The sequence below is a fragment of the Schistocerca cancellata genome, chromosome 2, assembly GCF_023864275.1.
Source record: "Schistocerca cancellata isolate TAMUIC-IGC-003103 chromosome 2, iqSchCanc2.1, whole genome shotgun sequence".
Taxonomy (NCBI): domain Eukaryota; kingdom Metazoa; phylum Arthropoda; class Insecta; order Orthoptera; family Acrididae; genus Schistocerca; species Schistocerca cancellata.
In genome coordinates, this window is record NC_064627.1 from 799758668 (window position 1) to 799779670 (window position 21003).

At 41.2% G+C, this 21003-nt stretch overlaps 1 protein-coding gene across 5 annotated transcripts in view; it reads left to right on the top strand.

Annotated features, from left to right (window-relative positions):
* Positions 1-21003, top strand: part of LOC126162655 (tubulin monoglutamylase TTLL4-like) — a 246392-nt gene that overhangs the window by 161419 nt on the left and 63970 nt on the right. For all 5 annotated transcript variants that reach the window (XR_007535095.1, XM_049919293.1, XM_049919296.1 and 2 more), the window contains exon 15: positions 15434-15555. Coding sequence is in view for 4 of the 5 variants with exons in the window: in XM_049919293.1 (XP_049775250.1) it covers positions 15434-15555 (122 nt within the window). In the remaining variant the exon portion in view is untranslated. The remainder of the gene's footprint in view (positions 1-15433; positions 15556-21003) is intronic.

Consider the following 21003-nt stretch of genomic DNA (forward strand, 5'->3'; position numbering starts at 1 on the left):
TTGTTATATGTGCTAACTTTCTATTGTGCTTCTTATTATTCAGATTTTGTGCACTTATAATTTTGGCACAAACACTTTTTTGCATGTTGCACAAAAACTGAGCAGTATCTGCCATGTTGCAACTAACATGTTTATTTACATTGGTAAATTATGGCTATGATGAGAGTTCCTTTTTGCTTACAAATTCAGAAATTATTGTTAGTCATTTTGGTGTTTGCACTACATTTTTATTTTACCTTCTGTATGATCAAAAAAACTGAAATTGCTTAGTAACTATCTCCTCCTCTGACACCAGTAAATCTGTTATCTAGCCACAGACTGGCAGTTGTCTGATCACCCAGTATCACCTGACCTTGACAAGCTCAACAACATCCTTTACCAGTGCTTAGACTACCACTTGCCACTCTCTGTGAAGTGAAGTGCCCACAACACTGAAAGTTGGGTTCCGCTGCCAACTCAACCTACAGAATATCCTTGTCCATCCCTATTCCAATCCAGCTCCTCCCCTGTGCTCCATGGTTATTCCTTTGTGGTTGACCCTGGTGTAAGACCTGTCTCATACATTTGCCCACCTCCTACCAGAGTCCAGTCACAGGCATCTCCTACCCAATAAAAGGCCAGACCATGTGTGAAAGCAGCCATGCTATATCAGCTGTGCTGCAGTTATTGTATAGCATTCCACATGGGCACAGGCACTGCAAACTGTGGCAAACCACAAATTTAATCATCCAGTTGCCAAACTTGCTGCGCACAACACCTAAACTGACTTCGACAGCTGCTTCACCACATGAGCCATTTGGATACTCCCTATCAACACTAGTTTCTCTGACACACATACAGGTGGGAATTTTCTCTTCTTCCCTTGGACTAAGCCTCCACTAACCTGTTTCCCACTGTCTCACCTTACCTTTTCCCTTCTCTCTCCTGTCCACACCATGCCTGCACCATACAAATCATGCACTGCCTTCTTCCACCACTCACTCCCCAATGTGGGTCCTGTCTCTCTCTCTCTCTCTCTCTCTCTCTCTCTCTCTCTCTCTCTCTCGCACAGTAACCTCTCTTTTGCTCCCTCTCTCACCCTAATCTCTCTTTTACTCCCTCTCTCCCTCCCGCTTTACCACCCAGCCAGAGGCATGTCTGTTTGGGTGTCTATGTGATCATGTGTGGTTGAATGTGTGTACTTCTTTTAGGGAAAGAGATGAGCTCAAAGGCTAGTATAAATAGATAGAAGTTGGGTGTAACAATGTGCTACACACACCAATCAGCTGAAGGTGAGAGGTTGCCTTTCCTTTCTTTTATGTACTAAATTATACAGCTGCTTGTTTAAAAACTCTTTTTCTGTTTGTTTGGCATATTTTCTCTTTCCATTTCTCAGTACTCTTGATTTCTCTCTGCGCACTTCTATGTATATTGCCTTTGGTATTTCATTTGTGTATCCTGTAGCCATAACTGGCACAGGTTCTTACTTCTCTCAACTAAGTTTCCTTGTTCCTTACAAACACCCCCTCCCACTCATCACTTTATTTGCAGCAACTGTCACAGCTGTCTTCCCAGTGTGCCACACTTTCACATCATCTCCATCATCTGCATTCCATACTACACTGAAACAGTTATTTATTTCTAACACAAACCCTTTCTGTTCTTTCTCACTTTAGTTTCAGAACATCAAACACCAGGATTCCATTCTTTTCTTTCTTACGAAATCTGAACTTTTCTGGATCTTTTGCTTGCACCAGAAAACGATCTGCCCCGCAGTCTGGTCCTCATTGGGATGTGGTATCTTTTAATATTTGCCTTTGCTGCATGTCTGTCATTACATGATTATCTGATTGACCATTTTTCTGTCTTGTGACCACAGTGTTCCTAGATGTTCAAATAATAGATATTTTTTCTGCCTACTTTTGTGTTAAAATAATCTAGAAGTACATGTATGTTCCTTTTCAGAACTTCTTCATAAACATTATCTAGCCCTTCATAAAAGTTATCTTTGCATAATCTGTCTTGACCTTGGAAATGGCCTGAATTTTGACGGTCACATCATAGTTTTTCTGCTCAGTTGTCATGTATGACAAATGTTTACTCACAGTTTGAACTCCTTTACTTGGTTTGCCTTTGCTTTTATTGCAGACGAAATCTGTGCCAGATTCTTTCCGATCTTCCTCCGTAGAATATTGTAGTATTGCTACCTGCTTCATATACCCCTTCCATTTTCCACATAGTTTCCTGAAAGGCAGCTACATTTATTTTATAATGTATTCTCTCTAAAGCTGCTACCATAGCAACCCCTGGACAGTTGAGGCTTTGGATGTTCCAGGTAACTGTGATCAAATTGTTGATCACTTTTCCTTGTGGAGTTTATCTTCCAAGTAATCTAGCACACATCTGAGGCTGATTTATTGTCTTTTTAACTTTTTCAACTTTTCTTGTGTATAATGGTCAACCAGATAACCAACCCCAACCTAGAGGATGAGGGACTCTTTTGTCAAGATTTACCATGTCTTAGCCAAAAGGACCATTTTTAAAGTGCTAGTCATCTGCCCTCATTCTTCCAGACAAGGAATGGTGTTTACTGGTTTCACACATAGATGCCATGTGTGCCAAAAACGTAGCTCAAGTTTTAGTGGTTATGTCTGCTTGACATTGGCATAACCTAAAAGACTTACCATCCATCCATTCATTTACCAACCTCCTTTTCTCAAAACAGGCTTGTGACCAGCTATGGCCCTACTCTGCGTCATCATCTATCGACATTGCCCACTTCTTGCACTGCTGAAGTAAGTGATGGAAGGGAATAGGAGATGGAAAAGAACAGGGAGGGAATGGAACATAAAGGAAGATGCTTCACTGTGAGGCACACTTTGCATGGCTCCTCTGTTAAAACCTTTCCAGCTACATTAGACCACCTGCCAGTAGCTATGGTACCACTGGTACAGCTCTCACCTTCACAGGAACACGCAAACTCTCCTTGCCTCATAGACAGTGTTACAATAAGACAGTACCTCCTGAAAGAGGATAATAATAACAGTAGACCATTTTTTTAAATTACTCATTTCTTGATAAAAACCATTGGAAGGAAGGAACAAATTGTATGGAAGGAAAGGCAAAATGTATGACTGTAAAGTGATTACATATTTTGTCTTGTGTACTGAGATCACAGAAATTGGTCAGTCCTTGTATTCTGCTGTGTTAACAAACTCGTATGCAATGTGTATCATTTATTCTGTTGCAGCCAATTACAGTAAACAATTAAGTCGAATGTTTTTATCGGAAAGGAAAGAAGGGCACCATCCTATAAGCTTGCCAAGTTGGGAAGCAAAGGAGGGGACCACACTGTGTCAGGCAATACCCGATCAGTTGTTCATTCTAGACTGCATCATTGGTCTCCTTGAAGAAATAAATTTAGCAGTGTTTGTCTATTTCATGATGCATGGATCACTGTGAAATTCATGGAAACGGCTACTTTTTGCTGTTACAGACTTTGTGTGTGTTACTTTTCTTCCAGAAAAGGAGCTTGGAAGAATGATTGCTTATAGAGCTCTGTCAGAACTGTCATCTGCCACACTTTATCATAATCTCTGAGAGACTCACACTTCAGCAGTATTACACTGAGGTGACAGTCATGGGATACCTCCTAATACCATTTTGGACCTCCTTTTGCCCGGCATAGTGCAGCAGCTTGACATGGCATGAACTCAACAAGTCATTCAAAGTCACTGCAGAAATATTGAGCCATTTTGCCTCTTTAGCCATCCATAATTGCGAAAGTGTTGCGGTGGAGGATTTTGTGCATGAACTGACCTCTCAATTATGTCCCAAACATGTTCAATCAGATTCATGTTGAGCAATCTGGGTAGCCTAATCATTCAAGGCGTTTGATACAATTCCCCACAGTCGTTTAATGAACAAAGTAAGAGCATATGGACCATCAGACCAATTGTGTGAGTGGATTGAAGGGTTCCTAGATAACAGAACGTAGCATGTCATTCTCAGTGGGGAGAAGTCTTCCAAAGTAAGAGTGATTTCAGGTGTACCGCAGGGGAGTGTCGTAGGACCGTTGCTATTCACAATATACATAAATGACCTGGTGGATGACATCGGAAGTTCACTGAGGCTTTTTGCGGATGATGCTGTGGTATATTGAGAGGTTGTAACAATGGAAAATTGTACTGAAATGCAGGAGGATCTGCAGCAAATTGACGCAGGGTGCAGGGAATGGCAGTTCAATCTCAATGTAGACAAGTGTAAAGTGCTGCGAATACATAGAAAGATAGATCCTTTATCACTTAGCTACTATATAGCAGGTCAGCAACTGGAAGCAGTTAGTTCCATAAATTATCTGGGAGTATGCATTAGGAGTGATTTAAAATGGAATGAGCATATAAAGTTGATCGTCGGTAAAGCAGATGCCAGACTGAGATCGTTGGAAGAATCCTAAGGAAATGCAATCCGTAAACAGAGGAAGTAGGTTAAAGTAAGCTTGTTCGCCCACTGCTTGAATACTGCACAGCAGTGTGGGATCCTTACCAGATAGGGTTGATAGAAGAGATAGAGAAGATCCAACGGAGAGCAGTGCACTTCGTTACAGTATCATTTAGTAATCGCGGAAGTGTTACGGAGATGATAGATAAACTTCAGTGGAAGACTCTGCACGAGAGATGCTCAGTAGCTCGGTACGGGCTTTTGTTGAAGTTTTGAGAACATACCTTCACTGAGGAGTCAAGCAGTATATTGCTCCCTCCTGTGTATATCTCGTGAAGAGACCATGAGGATAAAATCAGAGAGATTAGAGCCCACACAGAGGCGTACCGACAATCCTTCTTTCCACGAACAATACGAGACTGGAACAGAAGGGAGAACCGATAGTGGTACTCAAGGTACCCTCCGCCACACACCGTCAGGTGGCTTGCAGAGTATGGATGTAGATGTAGATTCACTCGAATTGTCCAGAATGTTCTTCATACCAGATGCGAAGAAATGTGGCCTGCTGACAGGTTGCACTGTCATCCATAAAAATGCCATTGTTGTTTGGGAACATAAGATCCCTGAATGGCTGCAAATGGTCTCCAAATAGCCAGACATAATCACTTCCAGTCAGTGATCCACTTAAACACAGCCCACAGCATTATGGAGCCACCACCAGTTTACACAGTGCCTTGTTGACAACTTGGGTCCATGGCTTTGTGGGGCCTGCACCACACTCGAACCCTACCATCAGCTATTACCAACAAAAATCGGGACTCGTCTGAACTGGCTGGTCATGATCCCCGGAGAGGCACTGCAGGTGATATTGCTCTATTAGCAAAGGCACTCGTATCGGTCACCTGCTGCCGTATCCCGTTTATACCAAATTTTGCTGCACTGTCCTAATGGATAGATTTGCCTTATGTCCCACATTGATCTCTTTGCTTATTTCATGCACAGTTGCTTGTCTGTTAACACTAATAACTTTACACAAATACCACTGCTCACAAGTGAAGGCTGTTGGCCATTTTGTTGGCCATGGTAAGAGATAATGCCTGAAATTTGGTATTCTCGGCACACTCTTGAGACTGTTGATCTCAGAATATTCAATTCCCTAAAGATTTGTGATATGGAATGCCCTAAGTGTCTAGCTCCAACTACCATTCCACATTCTAAATCTGTTAATTCCTGTCATGCAGCCATAATCACATCAGGAACCTTTACAAATGATAGCTCCCCAGAACAATGAAACTGCAGTTTCCCAGTATCATACCATTGAATCATAGCCTGCCACATGCTTTACGCACTTAAGCCTGTGTGGTTGTTCCGCTCCATACATATTTACATACATAAATATATACATAAATACATGCCTTGTTACTCCTAAATACACTCCTGGAAATTGAAATAAGAACACCGTGAATTCATTGTCCCAGGAAGGGGAAACTTTATTGACACATTCCTGGGGTCAGATACATCACATGATCACACTGACAGAACCACAGGCACATAGACACAGGCAACAGAGCATGCACAATGTCGGCACTAGTACAGTGTATATCCACCTTTCGCAGCAATGCAGGCTGCTATTCTCCCATGGAGACGATCATAGAGATGCTGGATGTAGTCCTGTGGAACGGCTTGCCATGCCATTTCCACCTGGCGCCTCAGTTGGACCAGCGTTCGTGCTGGACGTGCAGACCGCGTGAGACGACGCTTCATCCAGTCCCAAACATGCTCAATGGGGGACAGATCCGGAGATCTTGCTGGCCAGGGTAGTTGACTTACACCTTCTAGAGCACGTTGGGTGGCACGGGATACATGTGGACGTGCATTGTCCTGTTGGAACAGCAAGTTCCCTTGCCGGTCTAGGAATGGTAGAACGATGGGTTCGATGACAGTTTGGATGTACCGTGCACTATTCAGTGTCCCCTCGACGATCACCAGTGGTGTACGGCCAGTGTAGGAGATCGCTCCCCACACCATGATGCCGGGTGTTGGCCCTGTGTGCCTCTGTCGTATGCAGTCCTGATGGTGGCGCTCACCTGCACGGCGCCAAACACGCATACGACCATCATTGGCACCAAGGCAGAAGCAACTTTCATCGCTGAAGACGACACGTCTCCATTCGTCCCTCCATTCACGCCTGTCGCGACACCACTGGAGGCGGGCTGCACGATGTTGGGGCGTGAGCAGAAGACGGCCTAACGGTGTGCGGGACCGTAGCCCAGCTTCATGGAGACGGTTGTGAATGGTCCTCACCGATACCCCAGGAGCAACAGTGTCCCTAATTTGCTGCGAAGTGGCGGTGCGGTCCCCTACGGCACTGCGTAGGATCCTACGGTCTTGGCGTGCATCCGTGCGTCGCTGCGGTCCGGTCCCAGGTCGACGGGCACGTGCACCTTCCGCCGACCACTGGCGACAACATCGATGTACTGTGGAGACCTCACGCCCCACGTGTTGAGCAATTCGGCGGTACGTCCACCCAGCCTCCCGCATGCCCACTATACGCCCTCGCTCAAAGTCCGTCAACTGCACATACGGTTCACGTCCACGCTGTCGCGGCATGCTACCAGTGTTAAAGACTGCGATGGAGCTCCGTATGCCACGGCAAACTGGCTGACACTGACGGCGGCGGTGCACAAATGCTGCGCAGCTAGCGCCATTCGACGGCCAACACCGCAGTTCCTGGTGTGTCCGCTGTGCCGTGCATGTGATCATTGCTTGTACAGCCCTCTAGCAGTGTCCGGAGCAAGTATGGTGGGTCTGACACACCGGTGTCAATGTGTTCTTTTTTCCATTTCCAGGAGTGTATTTGTATGCTGTGATAAACTCTTAGTTGTGGCTGATCAATATCATATAGTGTCACAAATACTTACATTTTGTGAAGTGCACAGTTTCGCATTTCTGGTACGTTAAAAACCAGTTGCAAGTGTTTGTACCAGGCTAACATTTTGTTGAGATGTACTTTATTTTTTCTGATGGGATTTCCTCTTAGATAACTGCATCATCTGTGAATACTCTGAGCTTTCAAACTAATACTATGTTCTAAGTCATTAACGTGTAGCGTGAACAGCAATGGTCCTATTAAACTCCCCTAGGACACATCAGATACTAATTTAGTACCTGTAGATGACTCTCGGTTGAATATATCATTCTGCATCCTGACTGCTAGGAAATTCTCAATACTATCATAAACCTACAGGAAAATGTATCTAATTGTATATTGCGTAGATATTTACTTTAAAACGTGAGCAATATCTATGTATTCACTCCTGAATCAAATGATTAGGTTAGGCATCCACTATACACAGGAGGCGGCTACGCGGGTAGCAGGGGCTGTGTGTTGTGGACTGCGCGGTTTTTTAGGTTAGAGGGTCTCGGGAAAACACAAGATGGGCTTCAGTCACAAAGTGTGCAGGCTGAACACAGGAAGAACATAGGTACAGGAACCATTGGTGTAACAGTTGTAAATTGTCGTAGCTGTGTTAGGAAAGTACCAGAGCTCCAAGCGCTAATAGAAAGCACTGATGCTCAAATCGTTATAGGCATTGAAAGCTGGATATAAGCTCAGCCGAAATTTTTGCGATGAACCTAATGGTGTTCCGAAAAGATAGGCTAAACATGGTTGGCAGTGGCGTGTTTGTTGCTGTTAGAAGTAATTCAACTTGTCGCGAAAATGAAGTAGATACTTCCTGTTAGTTAGTATGGGCAGAGGTCATTGTTGGCAATCGGAATAAAATAATAACTGGATCATTTTACCGACCTCCCAGTTCAGATGATACAGCTGCTGAAAGGTTCTAGAAAATGTACCCAACTCATACGATAATAGTTGGTGGTGACTTTAATTTACCCTCGATATGTTGGCGAAAATACATGTTTAATTCTGGAGGTACGCATAAAATATCATCCAAAATTGTGCTAAATGCATTCTCTGAAAATTATTTCGAGCAGTTAGTTCATGAGCCCACGTGAATAGTAAACGGTTGTGAAAACAGACTTGACCTCTTGGCAACAAGTAATCCTGAGTTAATAACCAGCATCAAAACCGATTCAGCGATTAGTGAACACAGGGTTGTCACAGCGAGATTGAATATTTTAATCCCCAAATCCTCGAAAAATAAGCGAAAAATATACCTATTCAAAAAAGCAGATAAAAATTCACTTGACGCCTTCCTGAGAGACAATCTCCACTCATTCCAAATTAATAATATAAATGTAGACCAGATGTGGCTTAAATTCAAAGAAATAGTATCGGCAGCAATTGAGAGGTTTATGCAAATAAACTAACAAACGACGGAGCTGATCCTCCTTGGTACACAAAACGGGTTGGAACACTGTTGCAGAAACAACGAAACAAACATGCCAAACTTAAACGGACGTAAAATCCCCAAGATTGGCGATCCTTTACAGAACCTCAAAACTTAGTAGCACGGAATTCAATGTGAGACGCCTATAACAGTTTCCACAATGAAACTTTGTCTCGAAACCTGGCAGAAAATCCAAAGAGATTCTGGTTGTACGTGAAGCATGTTAGCGGTAAGAAACAATCAGTGCCTTCTCTGCAAGATAGCAATTGAGATACTGTCGAAGATAGTGCTGCCAAAGCAGAGTTACTAAACACAGTCTTCTGAAATGCCTTCACAAAAGAAGACGAAGTAAATATTTCAGAATTTGAATCGAGAACAACTGCCAACATCAGTAATGTAGAACTAACTCGAATCACTTAATAAAAGCAAGGCTTCTGGTCCAGACTGTATACCAATTAGGTTCCTTTCGGAGTATAATGATGCATTAGCTACACACTTAACAATCGTATACAACTGTTTGCTCGACAAAAGATCCGTACCCAAAGACTGGAAAGTTGCACAGGTCACACCAATATTAAAGAAAGGTAGTAAGAGTAATCCACTAAATTACAGGCCCATATCGTTAACATTGATATGCAGCAGGATTTTAGAACATATATTGTGTTTGAACATTATGAATTACCTCGAAGGAAACGGTCTATTGACACACAGTCAACATGGGTTTAGAAAACATCATTCCTGTGAAACACAATTAGCTCTTATTCACATGAAGTACTGAGTACTATTGACAAGGGATTTCAGATCGATTCCTTATTCCTGGATTTCCGGAAGGCTTTTGACACTGTACCACAAAAGCGGCTCATAGTGAAATTGCGTGGTTAGGGAATATCGTCTCAGTTATGTGACTGGATCTGTGATTTCCTGTCAGAGAGGTCACAGTTTTTAGTAATTGACGGAAAGTCCTAGAGTAAAACAGAAGGGACTTCAGATGTTCCCCAAGGTAGTGTTATAGGCTGTTTGCTGTTCCTTATCTATATAAACGACTTGGGAGACAATCTGAGCAGCTCTTCGGTTGTTTGCAGATGACGCTGTTGTTTATCGACTAATAAAGTCATCAGAAGATCAAAACAAACTGCAAAACGATTTAGAAAACATATCTGAATGATGAGAAATGTGGCAGTTGACCATAAATAACGAAAAGTGTGAGGTCATCCACATGAGTGCGAAAAGGAGCTCGTTAAAACTTCGGTTACACGATAAATCAGCCTAATCTAAAAGCTGTAAATTCAACTAAATACCTAGGTAGGCCTATTACAATTACGAACAACTTAAATTGGAAAGAACACACAGAAAATGTTGTGGGAAAGGCTAACCAAGGCTGCGTTTTATTGGCAGGACACTTGGAAAATGTAACAGACCTACTAAGGAGACTGCCTACACTACACTTGTCCGTCCTCTTTTAGAATACTGCTGCGCGGTGTGGGGTTCTTACCAGGTAGGAATGACGGAGTACATCGAAAAAGTTCAAAGAAAGGCGGAACGTTTTCTATTATTGCGAAATATGGGAGAGAGTGTCAGAGAAAAGATACAGGATTTGGGCTGGAAATCATTAAAAGAAAGGCAGTTTTTCACTGCCACGGAATCTTCTCATGAAATTCCAAGCACCGACCAACGTAGGGCGGAACGATTACCATGATAAAATGAGGGAAATCAGAGCTTATACGGAAAGATATAGATGTTCATTCTTTCCGCGCGCTAGAAGAGATTGGAATAATAGAGAATTGTGGAGGTGGTTCGATGAACCCTCTGCCAGGCACTTGAATGTGATTTGCAGAGTATTGATGCAGATGTAGATTTTAGTTTTGTGTTGAATTTGAGGTGCATTATTCATTTCATTGAACATGTAAACTTTCCTGTATACTTTGTACTTGGGTGTCCATTGTTGCTTCAACTGCATTATTGGATGATAGAGAATTAACCAGCATTTTCAAGATTGTTTGACTAGACTAAAAGATACTAGGAAATTGAAGAGTCCTGTGTGGCATTTTAGCTGTTATTTGTTCGTTGTGCCATTACATTACAGTAAGGAGCTGTCCATCCCCAGTTTCCCCATCCTCCTGTCCATCTCCAACCTCTCCCCTCTACTTATCAGCCTGTCACCCCCACCTGAGAGAGGTAGGTGGTTTCTACCCCCACAGTGCATTTTTCCAGACAATAAGTGATGTGTACCAAGTATGGTTGAAATCAGTCCAGTGTTGGAGGAGGATATGCGAAACAAACAAGCACACTTACATTCACACAATGCACTAGGGTAAGTGCTGATTTGTTTCATGCAGATTCTACGAGGGTTGACTGAAAAGTAATGCCTACACATTTGTAACTCTTCAACAGTTGGCAGCATTGGTATGCAGCAGGTGTTGGCTTGTTCCGTAGCCTCTTCTCTACAGCTCCAGTTGGTGGGAAGCCTTAGCATTGAACGGTTGTTACATTGTAAAGTATGGAACCCTGCGCAGATGGTTGGTCAATGTGATTTAAGCAATATGCAGTCATTGAATTCGTGACAGCAAAAGGTGTCACCCCAAAAGAGATTTATCAGAGAATGAAAACAGTTAATGGCGATTGTGTTGATGTGAGCACTGTATGTTGTTGGGTGAGTAAATTTAAAGATGTTGAGGCAGGAACATCTGACCTGCATGACATACAAAGAGTTGGACGTCCTGCGACAGTAACCACAGAGTTTCACAAGCAAAATGTTGGCAGATTGATTCAGAACAATCATTGTATCACTCGGAGAGAAACTGCAAGCAGAATCGGCACTTGACAAGAACATGTGGGTCACATTATTGCTTTGCTTGGTTATCAGAAGATCTGTGCATGATGGGTACCCCGGAAGCTGACTCCTGAAATGAAAGCGCACAGACTTGAAATTTGCCAGGAACTCCTCTCGCGTTATGAGAATGAAGCTGACGCCTTTCTCCATTCAATTCTGACGGGAGACGAAACGTGGGTACATCGTTACAACCTAGAGACAAAACGTCAGTCTGTGTAATATCGACACAGACTCGCCGCTGAAGAAGAAATTAAAGACACAGCCCTCGGCTGGAAAAATCATGGCCACAGTGTTCTGGAACGCAGATGGTGTTATCCATGTTGATTTCCTTGATTGTGGACCAACAATAAATTCAGAGCATTACATCACAACGCTGCAAACTCTGAAACGATCGCTAACAAGGGTCTGAAAGGAAAAGGGAAATGTTTTCCTGCAGCATGGCAATGCCAAACCACACACTTCATGTGCCAATACAGCAAAATTTCAGAGACTGAATCTCACCATCGTATGGTATCCTCCAAACAGTCCAATAGTTCCTGATAATGAAAGACGATCTGCAGGAACATCATTATGCTGCTGATGAAGACATTGAGAAAACTGAGAGACTGTGTTCCGGAAACAGAATGTCAATGTCTTCCGGGCAGGATTCAGAAAACTTGTTCATCATTGGCAGAAATTTATCCAGTTGGCTGGTGATTATGTGGAAAAGTGAATATTGGTAATTAAAGATCACTTTCTAAGGATTATTTCTGCATTTCATTTATTAAAATATTCCCGTCCAAATCCAATTAACAAAGATGGAGGCATTAGTTTTCATTTAATACTTGTATTATTGTTATATGCATATGCTGATTTGCTTATGAAACAATATTCAGACCATACTGGTGGCCACAGTTCTCAGTGATTGCTCATAGCCTCAATTGTTAACCCTCTAAGTGATTTGCATGCTGTGAAAACAATTTTTTTTAAATGAAAGAATGGGCAGTTATTGTAGGTTGTAGTAGACTTATTGTGGGCAGCTCTCCATAACATTACAGGTGCACAGTAGGGGTACCATTTGTAATGTGGCAAATATCAATACAAGCGTGCAGTTCATTGAAGTTGTTGACAAAAATTGCCTGGAAAGGTGCAACAGCAACCCATGTTGGAAATCTGTTCATTGGGTTGCCTGTCTGCTGGTGTGAACTGATTCTAGGCGACAGTTGGAACGAATCCGAACTTTTTACTCTATTCTGAATATTGCTTGAGGTATTAAATGTAATGCACATTATTCGGTTAACTTTACTGCTTCATTGACACAAGTTGCAACTCTCAGTAAAGGGTTATGAATTGTAGCATGTAACATGGTGGTGTATAATGTAACTGTGTAGGTGCGTGAGAAACAGCATGTTATAATCAACTTTCAAACTGCAAAAAAGTGCCTCCAAATGAAATCCATAGAAGAATGAAATCTGCATATGACGACGATTGTATTGACACAGGTAATATGAGACATTGGGTAGTTTGTGCTCAGAATGAAGTGTGTGTGACAGAGCTCATTGTGGGCAACCAAGTATGGGAACCAGCAAGGCTCATCAGTGATGGGTCCATGAACCCATTAGAGAAAATTATCATATAACACAAACACACCTCTCGGGTAAGTGTGGCACATCACACGAGTGTGTGGAGGACTTCATTGCAGAACTGCAATACAGAGAACTGTGTGCGCGTTCGGTGCCTTGAATGTTTATTCCTGACGTGAACTTTCAACAATTTCTTTTTCGTTATGAACGTGATGGTGATGAGTTACTTAACAACATTGTGAAACGCTATAAATGGTGGGTTCACCATTTTGACCCTGAAAACAAGAGCTTCAGAGGATTTCCTCCACAAAGGCGCACAGACACCAAAGAAGTTAAAGACCATGCTATCAGCAGGCAAAGTCATACTCACAGTGTTCTGGAATGTTCAAGGTGTGTTGCATGTGGAATTCATGCCTAGACACCACCATAAATTCTGCAAGGTACTGTGAGACCCTCAGAAAACTGAAAGCATAAATTCGACTACACTTGGAGCACCCTCTCCTTCAGCATGGCAATGGCAGTTCATACACGACTGCTGCAACAATTCGACACCAAGCATTCACTGTCATCGATCATCCTCCATACAGTCCCGACGTGGCTCCATCTGATTTTCATCTACTTCCAAAACCTAAAGATCACATTCGAGGACTTCTCTTTGATATTGATGAAGTAGTGCAAGCTGATGTGAGGTTGTGGTTTTGTCAACATAATCAAACATTCTACAGTGACAGTATCAACAAAGTGGTCTCTCATTAGGAGAAATGTGTTTGTTACCAGGATGACTGTTGAGAAATATCTAGAAATTAAGAATACAGATTTAGAATGTTAATAAAGTTCTGTTTGTTTAGAAAGCTTTAAGAGTTTTCATGTAAAAAAATTTAGATATATTACTTGTCAGCACTCTTTCATAATTCTGTGTGACAATATGGAAGAATGATTTGTCTAAATTTTCTGGAAAGCCTGCCCCCAACTGCAACTACGTCTTACAGCATATTATGCATCAAAACTTGAAGAAATGCCCTGTCCACTGCTGTGTGTCTTTTTGAGGGTCCTGAACCTCAGTTGGTAAAAACAGAACACTTACAGGATTGCTTATTTGTCCGTCTGTCTGTCTGTCAAGCCCGCTTTTCCTCAGGGAAAGATAGGTGTATCAGTCGAAATTTGTCACATTCTTAAGGTCTACAACTGCTTGGCGATGTAAAAAGTTTAAGCTTCTAAGTCGGTGCAGTCGAAAGATACGGTCATTTATGTCACATATTTTGATACTCACAAACTTGTTCATCAAAACCTATATGGTACTTCCCATTGACCTAGAATCATAAACTGTGGCATCTCAGGAATTTTTATAGCAATTGCACCCAAATTACACACAAGTCTTGGAATTCCTAGGACCAGTATCTTGCCAACATAGATATTGACAGTGGGCTAAAACGGTCACGATTCTCAACTCCCTGGATGAGTGAACTGTGTATATACATAATTAAACAATGGAAAATCCAGAATGAAGTGTAACAATATTATGAGAAGGAAAGTTGCTACTCACCATATAGCAGAGATGCTGAGTCGCATATAGGCACAACAAGGTTTTCACACTTCGTTTTCGGCCAATGGCCTTTGTCAACCAAAAGACACACGCATGTGTGCGCAAATGCAACTCGCACACACGACTGCAGTCTCGGGCAACTGTGGTTTCAGTTGCTTGAGACTGCAGTCGTGTGTGTGTGTGTGTGTGTGTGTGTTGTTGACAGAGGCCAGTGGCCAAAAACTTTAAATGTGAAAACCTTTTGATTCTGCCTATCTGTGACTCAGCATCTCTGCTATATGGTGAGTAGCAACTTTCCTTCTCATAATATACACATAATTAAGTTTGTATGGGACCCTCAGAGCACAAGTCCTAGTCGCACTAGGTCAATTTTGTATGTCTTGTAGTGTTTTTGCAGCTGTCTCCTGAAACCACGGAGACACTTATGAATAACACGGTAGAATTATTCCATGCTGCTGTAAAATATTTAACATGACCAAACAAAAGATAAAAGAATCGAACAAAATTGAAACCCTTTCATGAATCAGAATATATTTCTAAGCATTTATCTAGGGACCATTAGAAATAGAACACTTGTGTATGAGTTATTTTGTTTTCATATTGTCATGTGTCTGGAATTTTCTCATGTGATGATGTGTCATTCTACTTAAGACACTTGATTATACTGTGTATTAATATGTGAATTTCATGTTTTCTTAAATATGTTTTTCCCTCTTTTTGGCTACAGATTCATAAGGATATTTCCAACACCATACACCTACACGTACCATGAATTTTTTGAATCTCCTAGGTATTACAATATGGTGTTTGATGCTTGGGAAAATAAATATTACAGCAACAGACAAGAAGGTATGTCATGTGAATGTCAGATGTTACAATATTACTAAAGAAAAAGATAATTTGTTCCTAAATTAATGATGCCCTGATTAATTATAGGTTTTTTAATTGAATGGCCTGAATATACAAAGACCTTGAATTGGACCTTTTTTTTTTTTAAACTAATTGCTTTGTGAAGCAGACATTTTTTGATCTCTCTTGATAAAAGTAACATCCTCCTCCCCCCCCCCCCCCCCACACACACACACACACACACACACACACACACACACTGGACAGCAGAATCCCGCTAATCCAAACCCCAGTACTCCGAACGTTTGGTTCATCTGAATATAAAAAATGTTGTTATAAATATGGAAAAACTGTGCGGTAAACTGCTGTACATACACACTATTTTAATTTACACAGTACAGTTAATATGTATTAGAAAAATTGCCAAGAAAACATTAGGTTTAAACAATGCATAACAATGAAAGAAAAGCTGTCAAACTTACTAAAGTACAGCGGACCTTTTAACCCTACTTTTTAGATGACAAAAACTCATTGTTTTTTGGCGTAATGAAGGCAGTGTGTTATATGACGCATAGTGGTGCCACTTTCTCATAAACATCAAATCGGCAGTTGTAGCAGTGGACTTCTGCTCCAAATACCGTAGTGCGAGGTCAAGGGCTTCTGCTGCATCACTGTTTGGTACCAGCTCTCCTTTGTCACTTTCAGGTTCATTGTCACTTCTGTCACAGCAGTCCACTTCTTCCTGGTCTTGAGTAACAGCAGCAACTAAATCAGTGTCAGTAAGGTTCTCCACACATGCCCCATACCCCATCCGCTGCCATCCACTTATCTATGTCTCCATCACTAGCTTCTTCACATCCAGGGATTGTCTGTATCATTTGTAGTAAATTTTTCTCTTCAATTTCAGCTAGGTTGTCCTGAAATTCAAGACATGTCCACAGTTTTCTCCACGATTTTCTCAGAGTATTTTCTGAAATATTCTGCCATGCCTCAGCGGCCCAAGAAACAACAGCCTTCACATTGGTCTTTTTTATTTGTCCACTAAAAGAATGCTATCATCTTGGATCAGCATTCTTAAACATTGTTTTCTGTAAATCAGTTTTAATGTTTGCAGTATGCCCTGGACCATTGGCTGTAGAAGTGGTGTAACATTCAGCAGCAAAAACCTCACCACAATTTCTCCATCACATAATTCCTCAGTGCTGGGGTGAGATGGCGCATTATCAATCAAAAGGATTGCACAGGGAGACAAATGATTTTCCTTAGAAGACCGCCGAACAGAGGGAACAAACTGGCCGTGAAACCATTCTTTGAACAGCTTACCATCCATCCATGCCTTTTTTTCTGGTTGCAATAATATATGCAGGACTTTATGTTGCAGTTTTTAAAAGCTCTGGGCCTAGCAGATTTCCCGATCAGCATTAAAGGCAGCGTTGCTGCATGCTAATAAAGTCACACGATCTTTGCACATTTTAAAACCAGGAGCATGGTCTTCTGCTTTTGATGCCAGGCTTTTTGTTGGCAATGTCCTAAAAGGAAGGCCAGTCTGGTCAGCATTATACATTTGTTGGGGAGAATTCGTTCCTTCTCTTATCATTTTTTCAAACTTGTCCAAGTATTCCTTCACTGCATCATGGTCAGAAGAAAGCTTCTCTTCAGTAATTGTTAGCTGGTGGATTTCATGACGTTTTTTGAATCTGTCCAACCAACCCGTACTAACACTAAAAGACTCATCACCATTCATTAACTTGTTCAGGTAAACAGCCTTCTCCTGAACCAGTGCTCCACTCAAAGAGTTCCCCTTTCTCTTTTGTGCGTAAACCAAAGGAAAAGAGCTTCATCCGCTTTATCGTACTGGGACTGTTTCAAAGTCTGTCTCTTTCCGAAGACGTTGCACAAGACTGTTCAGGTTTCACTTGGTACTTCTTCCAATCACAAATAGTTGCTTTACCAACACCCAGTTCTGTTGCCATTTTCACCATTTTCTATCCACTTCAGAGCATTCAGTTTTTCTTTGAGAGTTGACTTTGTATGTTTCCGTTTACTCATGGCGAAAATACATACACCACTACACCTGAACAAATACAATACAACTGTTACAGATGCCAGTGATCGATAACTAACATAACCAATGCTTTACAAGCCAATTGGCAGTGCACTGATCTTATACACTACAAACGTCTCAACAATGCGCAACAACAAGGGCAGGGAGTGAAAGTGAGCCATTGTTCCCACACTTGTTCCCATTTGTTACCATGTTGTACCTACATATCTGCTTGGTATACTTCATTCTAGAAACTCGTCATCCTAATTCCGGCTATTCCAAACAAGGTCTGGTCCCAATTAGTTCGGATTAGCGGGACTCTACAGTAATTAGAAAAAAAATTGAAACTTTCTTTGAGTTGTAAGGAAGAACCTTATAATGCCGAAATTGTAAACAACCATCACCACCTCCCCCTTTCTCCCATGGTTATCTTACTACATTTCTAGATGCAAGAGCTACACTTTGCGTGGCCACTGCTCTTGATATCAGTTGGACAAAGGAGTTTTATTGTTTACACATAAAAAATGTCACATTCTCTAAATGTTTTAGTCCAGCTGCCAAGAAATTGCTTTCCCTAGTAAATTCAATGAGTGTGGATGCCAAATATTTGTTTCCATCTTTGAATTTTGCAGTGTACTCCCAGAAGTGAAGTTTGTATTGTTTTTAAGTAGATCACTCTGTATAATAGGAAAACTCATTCAGAAGTGCTGAAAAGGTAGTTTCTTGTATTTTTGTTGCTAAGTCATTTCGTAGGAGACTGATTTTAATGTGGTGGTTCTTAAAAAGTTCACATCTCCATCTCTTAGCGGTGCTGGGGCAGGCACAAAAACTAAGGACTAAACTTACAGATAAAGTGAGTGACAATGAGGCAGCCTGCTAAAGAAATAAGAGCAGGTTGAAGACAGCAGTAGAACAAAGAGATGGAGTGTAGGTTCTGTTGCAATGGGAACTATTGGTGGGAGGAGATGTTCCACTAGTGGCTTTCAGACTTCAAAGCAGCTCGTGTCCAGTCAATTGTTGCTGGGGGGGGGGGGGGGGGGGAGTTGTTAAGTCTAGCCTGTCCTGGCAAGTTTGGAAGTGGCTACATATGAGTGGAAAATGTTGATGTTCATGCCTCTGTACAGAAAACTGTTACATAGCTGGCTTCGTAAGCTGCCATCCTTCAGATGAAATTGAATGAAACAGCACAAGCAAAAGCAAAGATGCTAGATGGTTGCATCCTGTGCACATTTCTTTCTGTGATATTTGTTTAAATTTAATTTTCTTCGTCCTTTGTCACACCGTGTTACTCATAGTATGAAATACATAATTTGCTCTCATTTTTCTTTGTATCAGTCTTTCCACTTGGAATCATTGTTCATGTGATTTTGGTTATTATTATGTATACTATGATTTAATTTCTTCCATTTTATCATCGTACATTTCCGTCCATGTTATTGCATCCACTATTTCTATTTCTCATTTTTCTTGAATTTTATTTTACTTATAATACCTACTTTGGTGTAAATCATCATCCATGTTATTTTGTTCATATTGTGATAAGAATTTGTATTTTAAATATATATTTGACAATTGCCATCCAGGAAGGTATACAGCCTATAACGAAATATACATTCTTGACACCATTGCACACCCATATGAATGGATTATTTGATATTTTGTTTTTTAACTGACAGTTTTTCATTTTCAAATGTTTAAACATTATGATAGATTAATAAAAATAATTAAATTCAGATGCACCAAGATTTCAAGTGTAAAAAGAATAATGGAAAATAAAACAACTGAGGAAGTCAATACACTGATTAAAATGATGTGACAAAGAATACAAATAAGAAATTGTGTGTAAACCAATTAATTGAATAAAAATAGTGATCAAGTCATTTCAATGAAGATTTAAAAATTTAAAAAAATTCAATGTACCTTACGAGGTTCAAAACAACTTTTTGAAAGTCAGGTTAGTACCTTAACCATTACACTAGATAACCAGTAAACACACTGTTACTTTTTTAAACTATACAGCATCACACGAAATTCTGGAATTTTATTTCGTCGATTACTCACAAATGAGGGCTCCCCAGTGTGAATGGCTGCAGGATGTGAGTCCTTGGATCTTGACCGATAGGTGTTTCAAAAAGTTGAGCCCACCATTGGGTACCTCTCGTTGTTAAACCAAACAGGGCTATTGCGGTGCTTGGATGGGGTTTTGAGTGCAGTGGGCAAGATTTTGGAGAGGATATTGGGTGTCTCGTTGCTTGACATAACCAGATTTTATGCCTAAGCTTCATTTGTATTTCTCTCTCTCTCTCTCTCTCTCTCTCTCTCTCTCTCTCTCTCTCTCTCTCTCTAAAAGGAAGCAAGCACATCTCATGTATATATGACCACCAACTTCAGCATCTCGGGCCAGAATGGCTTTCCGGCCCTAGATGCTGGAGTTGTTGTTCGTGTGTACGTGAGGTGTGCTTGCTTCCTTTTAGTGTGTGTGTGTGTGTGTGTGTGTGTGTGTGTGTGTGTGTGTGTGTTTTTGTGTTTTTACTGATGAAGGCTGTGACCAAAAGCAATATGTGAGAGTCTTTTAATCGTGCGTGTCTGCAACACCCTGCAACTTGTCATCTCTTCTTTATGGTTAGTAGCAATTTGTCTTTTCTTACGTTGTTGATTTTCCTACCTTGGGTTTCCAGTGTTTGACAATGAAGAAAATTAGTGAAAAAAAGATCTTCCACGAAGTCCTTCCTTGCCTTCTTAAAGTGATATTTTTCAATCCACCCAAACTTTGAGTTATCCTGGACCAACCATACTCTGTTTGTTGCCAATGTATTGACTGCACGAGTCATATCCCTGCAAAACACCCATTTCATGCAAAAATTCACCACCTGTCATCTGAGACACCGTGAGTATTGCCACCTTGTAGCGATATTCCTGGACTTTTGAAAGTGTCAAGACAGCAATGGAAACACCGTATGAAGGCCACATTACAGGAACAGAGCTTCTGGGATAACTTGCGTATAATTTCCTGTCTTGTAGGTTCTTTTGTGTGTTAGCAGTAAAACAGTACCATCATTTTCGCCATTACACTAAAATGAAATGTGACGGTTACGATGCCTAATGTGACGTGAGCACTGTATATTGATTATTGTTGCCTATGTCACAGCCCTAAGACATTTTGGTTCACTCAACATCACAATAAAACAGTTTAAATGATTAATGGAAAATCTCATGTAAAGATGTGAAACAAATACTAACAAACAGATAGAGGGCTGGCCAGTACTTACCTCAGCTCAGTACAGCCGATAGATACACAAAACAGAACAGAAAATTTACATTCCTAGCTTTTGGAACTTTGTTCCTTCATCAGGGAGGAGAGAGGGGAAAAAAGCGGAAGAAGGGAAACAGTTTACCACAGAAGA